General features: G+C 37.4%; 1 protein-coding gene across 1 annotated transcript; it reads left to right on the top strand.

The window, feature by feature from the left end:
* The first annotated feature begins 6,583 nt into the window (after positions 1-6,583).
* On the top strand, positions 6,584-7,555 carry LOC125397380 (olfactory receptor 51G2-like). The gene has a single exon (XM_048429767.3). The coding sequence runs from the start codon at positions 6,584-6,586 to the stop codon at positions 7,553-7,555; it is 972 nt and encodes a 323-aa protein (XP_048285724.3).
* The last annotated feature ends 1,421 nt before the right edge of the window (positions 7,556-8,976 follow it).

Consider the following 8,976-nt stretch of genomic DNA (forward strand, 5'->3'; position numbering starts at 1 on the left):
AAACCACACAAAGACACAACCAAGAAAGAGAATTACAGGCCAATCCCACTCATGAACATTGACGTGAAAATTCCCAATAAAATACTGGCAAACTGGATCCAAGAACACATTAGAAAAATTATCCATTATGATCAAATCGACTTCATCCCAGAGATGCAGGGCTGTTTCAACATATGCAAATCTATCAATGTAATCCGTCATACAAATAAACTGAAAGATAAAACCATATGATCATTTCATTGGATTTTGAAAAAGCATTTAGCAAAATTCAACACCCCCTTATGATAAAGGTGTTTGAGCTATTGGGGATACAAGGATCATACCTAAATATAATAAAAGCAATTTACAGCAAGTCGACAGCTAACATCAAACTGAATGGAGAGAAACTCAAAGCCATTCCACTAAAATCAGGAACATGACAAGGCTGTCCACTCTCTTCATACCTCTTCAATATAGTGCTTGAAGTTCTAGCAATACCAATAAGACAACATAAGGGGATCGAGGGGATTCGAATTGGAAAGGATGAAGTTAAACTTTTGTTATTTGCAGATGATATGATAGTGTACATAAGCGACCCCAAAAACTGTACCAGAGAATTCCTACAGCTGATAAACACCTTTAGTAATGTGGCAGGATACAAGATCAACTCCAAAAAATCACTTGCCCTCCTATACACAAAGGATAAAGAAACAGAGAGGGAAATCAGAGAAACATCACCTTTCACGATAGCCACAAATAACATAAAATATCGTGGGGCAACTTAACCAAGGAAGTGAAAGATTTATTTGACAAGAACTTTAAGTCTTTGAAGAAAGAAATTGAAGAGGATACCAGAAAATGGAAAGATCTCCCTTGCTCTTGGATTGGGAGGATCAACATAATAAAAATGACAATTCTACCAAGAACAATCTATAGATTCAATGCAATCCCCATCAAAATCCTACCAAACTTCTTCACAGTCCTTGAGAAAACAATAATCAACTTTATATGGAAAAACAAAAAACCCAGGATAGCCAAAACAATCTTATACAATAAAGGAACTTCTGGAGGCATTACCATCCCTGACTTCAAACTCTATTACAGAGCTACAGTAATGAAAACAACTTGGTAGTGGCATAACAACAGAGAAGTCGACCAATGGAATTGAATAGAAGACCCAGATATTATCCCACAAACCTATGAACACCTGATTATTGACAAAGGAGCTAAAACTATACAATGGAAGAAAGAATGCATCTTCAACAAATGGTGTTGGCATAATTGGATGTCAACTGTAGAAGAATAAAAATAGATACATACCTATCACCATGCACAAAACTCAAGTCCAAGTGGATTAAAGACCTCAATATCAATCTGAACACACTGAACCTGATAGAAGAGAAAGTGGGAAGTAGTCTACAACATGTGGGCACAGGAGATCACTTCTACGTATAACCCCAGTAGCACAGACAATAAGGGCAACATTGAATAAATGGGACCTCCTGAAACTGAGAAGCTTCTGTAAAGCAAAGGACACTGTCAGTAAGACAAAAATGCTACCTATTGATTGGGAGAAGATCTTCACCAACCCTGCATCAGACAAAGGTCTGATCTCCAAAATATATAAAGAACTCAAGAAACTAGACTTTAAAATGCTAATTAACCCATTTAAAAAATGGGGCTCTGAACTGAACAAAGAATTCTCAACTAAAGAAGTTCAAATGGCCAAAAGACACTTAAGGTCATGCTCAACCTCCCTAGTGATCAGGGAAATGCAAATCAAAACAACTTTGAGATACCATCTTACACCTGTCAGAATGGCTAAAATCAAAAACACCAATAATAGCCTTTGCTGGAGAGGATGTGGAATAAGGGGAACACTCATCCATTGTTGGTGGGAATACAAACTTGTGCAGCCACTTTGTAAATCAGTGTGGCGGTTTCTCAGGAAATTCGGGATCACCCTACCCCAGGATCCAGCAATACCACTCTTGGGAATATACCCAAGAGATACCCTATCATACTACAAAAACATTTGTTCAACTATGTTCATAGCAGCATTATTTGTAATAACCAGAACCTGGAAGCAATCTAGATGCCCCTCAATGGAAGAATGGATAAAGAAAGTGTGGAATATATACGCATTAGAGTACTACTCAGTGGTAAGAAACAATGACATCTTGAATTTTGCATGCAAATAGATGGAAATAGAAAACACTATCCTGAGTGAGGTAACCCAGACCCAAAAAGATGAATATGGTATGTACTCACTCATTAGTGGATTCTAGACATTAATAAAGGACATTGTGCTTATAATTCTTGATCATAGAGAAGCTAAATAGGAAGGTGAATCCAAACAAAAGCATGTAGTTATCCTCCTGGATATTGGATATTGGTGTAAGCCACCATGTGGTTGTTGGTATTTGAACTCATAATCTCTGAAAGAGCAGTCAGTGCTTTTAACCTCTTAGCCATCTCTTCAGCCCAAAATTAATGTTTTTAAAAAAATTTATTTATTTTTATTCCTGTATCTATTAGTTTATTTGCTTATTTAATATACCAATTCCAGTTATCCCTCTCTCCTCTTCTCCTTCTGCCCCCACCCCACCCTCTATCCACTCATCCCTAGGAACTCAACTAAATTTGTCCCATCATCTTCTTGTGGCAGAGCCAAGGTCCTTCCCCCATGCTGAGCAAGGTATCTGTCCACAGCAAATGGGCTCCACAAAGTCAGTTCATGTACTAGGGTTAGATCCTGGTCCTACTGCTAAATACTGCCCAAGTCCCACTATTATCACCTGCCTTCATGGGACCTAGTCTGGTCTTATGCAGGTTCCCCAATTATCAGTTCTGAATCAGTGAGCTCCCACTAGTTCAGGTCAGCTGATTCTGTGGGTTTTCCCATCATGGTCTTGACCCCTTTGTTCATATTATTTTTTTTCTCCCTCTCTTTGGTTGTACCTTGGGAGCTCAGCCCAGTGGTTAGCCATGAGTCTCTGGATCTGCTCTTCAAATTTTCAGGCAAATGGATGGAACTAGAAAAACTATCTTGAGTGAAGTAATCCAGATTCAAAAAGGCAAATATAGTATGTATTCACTCATAAGTGAAAATCAGACATAAAGCAAAGGATAACCAGCCTACCGACCACAACCTCAGAGAAACTAGGTATCAAAGAGAACCCTAAGAAAGACACACATAGATCCTCCTGGGAAGTGGAAATAGACAATATCTCCTGAGTAAACTGGGAGTGTGGGGGGGGAGAAGGAGGGTGATAACAGGGTGAACAGGAGAGAAGAAGAGGCAGGAGGAAAAAAAGAGGGACCAGAAACGTCAAGTTGGGGTAAGGAAAGAGGGAGAGAACAAACAAAGAGGTGTCTTGATTGAAGGAGCTATTATGGGGCTAACAGGAAATATGGCATTAGGAAAATTCTCAGGAATTCACAAGGATGCTTCCAGATAAGAATCTAAGCAATAGATTGGCTTCCCCTATGACTAGACTGAGGACAAGCCTCATCCATAGAAGCCTCATCCAGAAAATAATGCTTCTTAAGATTGCCCAGTCCATATCACTTCAGAGAGATTCTCCACTTCCAGGAATATGATATTGTCATATTAGTTGTTTCAAAGTTTGCATTTTCTTTAGTCTGGGTTCACATAAAGTTACAGGAAGTTACAGAAACTATCCTTAGAGACACTTAAAATACTATGTAAAAAAGATCCGCTGGCATTGCCGTTTGTAAAAAGTATATGGTCTAAAGAAGGGAGACAGAGGCAAAAGGAGTGAATTGCTTCTGAATCTTCTAGGAGAACAAAATACTGTTTTGACTGAAACTGTTCAAATGAAACAAAGTACAATGAAGATTTCAATGGAAAATTTTCAATTAAATAAATTTTCCAGAGCTTTTATGTGTTATAGAAAATTTGAATTGTACTGTAATATACAATTCATTGGTAAACTGACTTCTAACAGAATTGAGCTAATATAACCTTGGTAACAACAATCACTTAATGATGCAAAAAAAGACCCACTTGGTGCCTGGGCCATTCTTGTAGTAGCGTCTCTGGGGAGTAAGAAAGCAAATGTTGACTCTCCCATTAAGTAAAAGGGGGTCTAGGGAGATTTTAAGTCTCAGGGGAGAGCTGAACACATAATAAGGCATCTGAAATCAGATCATGAGTGTTAGTGATCTTCAACACAGAAGGGAAAGCTGTCCTTTCAGAACCCTGGGGAGCATGTCACTTTCAGATGCCAGGTGAGAGGAAAACTGAGTGTGCTCTGAAAATGAAATGTAGATCAACGAGACTATGGATAAAGTAATGAGTGCAGAACTATCCAATTAAGTAGGAGAAATAATCGGGACCTGGAGAAGGGGTCTTTAGGAAAACCATCCATAGTTGATTATATCAAATATCTGAGATGTTTAAGTAATGATAGCACAACAAATAGAATGAGGCAGCTATTCCTGAAATGGAGAAGTGGAGGTCTGTCCACATGGTAATGCTGACCACGGGCCTCAGCTCCTTACTAAATGTAAGACTGCTTTTATACCAGCAAGCACAGATGCAGAAAGTCTTCTCAAAACGAAATCTAAGCAAAAGAAAATATCAGTTAGAATTTAGATGCAAGAGAGGCTTAATTATAAGGGCCACTTGCAAGTATGAGACTTGGCTGGGTATATTCTTATCAAACTTGGGAGGCTATTTCTAGCCTCTGTTCCCTGATACAGCGCCATTCTCCATTAAAAGAGCAGTGGCCACCTATTTTCTGAGGCTATTGTTGGATTTCGTCTCTGACCATTTACTTTCCAGAGAGCTTCTAAAATAAAATTTAATCACATCAATCACTTCTGAATGTCATCTAAACTGATGCAGGTTGATATTTTGATCTGTGAAGTGTATAAATGAATAGAGAAATCAGTCAGCAGGCCCATGAAATATTTCATAACTAATATCAGAAAAAAGAAATTTAGAATTTGAGTCTTGTTTCTATGGTTTTCCTTAATGCTCTTTCTACATCAGAACCTGGACGCAAAAGGGACTTTAAACGAGTCGTAGGAAAACTAAGAGGGTAAAATGGAAGTGTATGCTCTCATTCACAGAATAAAGACTTCTCAAAATAATAACAAAAGTATCAGCAGGGACAATGATGGCTGGTGGACAGGAGAATCAGATGTCTAGAGTTTATTGTTCACTGTATCAATGCTTATGGACAGGAACACCAGATGTACATTGTGTGTTTAACTTTAGAAACATGGAAAGAGATGTAAGATGGGAAGAGAGAAGATATATGTTTTAAAAACTTGAGAAGAATTAAATATGTCCAGAACTTTTTTCTAAATTAAATACATTGTTGTTAACGAAGATAGTGACAGTGATAGTGATTTACTTTACATTGGTACTTAATTACCAATTTAATGAAACCAAGTTTAACTTTTGCCATTAGCACAAAATATATTTTAGAATTAAGCATGTGGCTGAAAAACATATGTATTATTGTCCTGAATAAAGAGTAAATGATCAATACTGAACAGCATCTGTAAAGCAGTCACAGTATAATTTGCTTTGGCACACTGGTGATAATTGAACTTATTATCACATTCAATAGTCCCTGTGAAAAATATGTACATTGATAACTGCAAAACTAAAAATTTCACTATGAAATTAGGCTATATGTTATATGAATGAGTACATAGAATCTTCAATTATAAGTACATTTTGAATTATATAGAAATATTTGTGTCTTATTTTTCATGATAAGTGATTTTAGAAACCATGTTTATATTAAGGAATGATATGACACTTGTCACAGCACTTCTTAAAATTGGTGATGGGAAGATGACAATAAGAAAGTCCAAGTCTATCATAAACTATTTTGTAAATCCATTAAAAAACCAAGTAAAAAAGAATTGGTCTAAAAGCAAGAATACATCCTAAAAGAGAGGCAAGCTCATGAGGGAAAAGAAAGGATAACTATATTAACATGAATAAAAATATTTAAACTTTTGTCTTTTTAGTTTTTGCACTTAAATCAGCAAAAAACTTATAAACAGGTTAAAAAAACAATGGTAACTATCAGATTTGGTGCTTGGTTCCCTGCTTAGTTGGTAAAATTTTGCCTGTTATACCTAAAATACTGATTTAAATCCCAATTCCATAAAAGTTCTATAATTCTATGAACAACTAATCAGCTGATCTATCATTTGTTAATTATCACCAGGACTGTAGAAACCACACAGAATAGTGCACTACTTTCATTAGAGTGTGCATTTTGATTATGGAGTGGGAATTTAGTGATTGATAAGTTCTGAGTTCTTCATTTTAAAATGTCATTGTAGCAGTGTTATGACTTGACTTTTAGTTAACTAAAAGCATTTTTATTTTTTTCCTTCAGTAATTTATCACACCTGGAGAAGTTGTTCAACAAAAGAATTAGTCTTCAACTTGAGCAATAGGAAATGTCATAAAATCTTTTATTACACAAAACAATAAGGGAAATTCATGACTTCATGAGGATGGGTTCAAGGGAATGCATACTCAATGGACAAAACTTATAGAGACAGGGTTCAGCATCTGTTCTAAGACAAGAGATCCTACAGGAGAGGTATGCTTCCTGTCAACAGCACCAACTCTGTCGTCTTCACCTTCTTGGTTACTGGCATCCCAGGACTGGAGGCTCTGTACATCTGGATATCCATACCATTCTGCGCCATGTTTCTCATTACCATGGTGGGCAACATGATCATCATAATTGTTATCTGGCGGGAGCAGACTCTCCATGTTCCTATGTATCTTTTCTTGGCCATGTTAGCTGCCTCTGATCTGGGTCTCTCTCTCTTTACCTTCCCCAGTATGTTGAGGATCTTCTTGCTTGCTGCTAGAGAGATGACACCCTCTGTTTGTTTCACCCAAATGTTCTTTATTCACACTTTCCAAGACCTTGAATCAGCTGTCATTCTGGCCATGGCCTTTGACAGGTATGTGGCCATTTCACACCCACTTCACTATCACTCCATTCTCACAAGCACTGTGATTGCCAGAATAGGATTGGCTATCGTTGTCCGAACCCTAACTGTTCAGCTGCCTCTCCCCATCCTCTTGAGGAGGCTGCACTTTTGTTGCTCCAATGTACTTTCTCATTCCTACTGCTTGCATCCTGACATCATAAAGCTCTCCTGCTCCAATACTAGGGTCAACAGTATCTTTGGGCTGTTTGTAGTGCTCTCCACCATGGGACTTGACTTTCTCCTCATCCTCCTCTCCTATGTGTTGATTCTGAGAACAGTGCTGAGGATGGCTTCCCACAGCGGCCGCCTCAAGGCTCTCAACACCTGCATCTCTCACCTATGTGCTGTGGTTCTCTTCTTCACACCCATGATCTGTCTGTCCATGCTCCACCGTTTTGGCCCGAGGCTTCCCTCACATGTCTATGTGACTCTGGCCAATATGCACTTCCTAATTCCTCCTGTGATGAACCCTATTGTCTATGTGGTAAAAACCAAGCAGATCCGAGACAAAATTAAGAAGTTCTTCATTATAAAAACAACAAAAAAAGCTCACGTCACATCTATAACATAAATTATGAAAATTTATGTAATGTTAAACATGCCTACATACACCAGGTCTTTACATTTTATGGCTGTTAATGTGGAATTTCTGTGGGATTCTTAACAGTGGGAATAGGTATTTCTCTGACTTTTCGGCCTTCTTTTGGGACTCTTTTCCTCCTATTGGATTGCCTTATCTTATTGTATTTTGTCATTTTCTCTTTGACTGTCATCTTTTGGAGGCCTGCTCTTTTCTGAAGGGCAAACAGAAGGGGACTGAACCTTGGGGAGAAAGGAAGTAATGGGAAGCTTGAAGGAGTAGGTGGAAACCGGTGCCTGCAATATTTCCTGTTAAATTGTTGCTTTTTACTGAACTTTATACAGATATAAAAACCAATAAATACAAAGTCATGCTGTATTTCATTCAAATTCCACAGAAGTTTAAACCTTTTCTTCCATATCCTATTGTTTCTAACCACTTATTTGAACACATCATCCAGATGTTTAAAGATAACATGTAAATACCTTTATTATCTCATAGTTCCTTATGAAATAATGTGAATTTAATGTTCTCAGAACTTTTCCAATAGTTTTTAAACTTTATTAATTGTGTGTATGTGTGTATGTGCATGCTCTAATGCGTAGGTGCTCATGAAGGTCAGAAAAGGATGTCAGATCCGGGGTTCCTTAGAGCTAGAGTTACAGATGGTTTTTAATTACTTGATATAGGTACTGGGAACTGAACTTGGGTCTTCTACAAGAGCAATCCTTAACTTCTGAGCCATCCCTCTACATCATGTTCTAGTAAATTTGCTTCACAAACAAGATATTGATTGTTCACTCTTCTCTTCTAGAGGGTAAACCCTTAATTAATCTTCCTGTTATTTTGTTCAGTATTTAAATACAACTGACTGTTTGTCTCATAGATACTTAGAATACTTAGAATACAGCAACAGCCTGGTCTTCATTGCCTTGTCTTAGTTCTTTACACCTAATAAGTTGTACTAACTAATATAGCAAAATAGATTGAACTAGGAAGGTGAGAAAGAGATAAGGACCTTTTAAATTGAATCAGATAAAATAAAGCTTGGATAATTAATTATTGTAAGTTCACTGATAACTAACACATTTCAGAAAATGGTAGAGTTTCTCAGGTGTTATTGAAGCAAATAAAGATAACAGAAAACTATTTGCTAAATTATTAATAAAGTCAAATGATTGGCTATGTGAATCTTATGCATGAGTAGAAATATCAGTAAAGTCCTTCATCTGCCATTAAATTAAATTTTGTAAATGCCTGCAAAAAGTTCTTTATCAATTTGAGACACAACTGAGCCCTTCCCCTGTATCCAGGCTGAGCAAGGTCTCCCTCCATAGGAAATGGGGTCCTAAAAGCCAGGTATTGCACTAGGGATAAGTTCTGGTTGATATGCCAGTCTTTGCTGACTTCCT

This window comes from Myodes glareolus, chromosome 7 (assembly GCF_982192425.1).
Source record: "Myodes glareolus chromosome 7, mMyoGla1.1, whole genome shotgun sequence".
Classification (NCBI taxonomy): Eukaryota; Metazoa; Chordata; class Mammalia; order Rodentia; family Cricetidae; genus Myodes; species Myodes glareolus.

Excerpts from the sequence above, each read along its gene's own strand:
- LOC125397380 (XM_048429767.3), top strand. The coding sequence starts at position 6,584 with ATGCTTCCTGTCAACAGCACCAACTCTGTCGTCTTCACCTTCTTGGTT.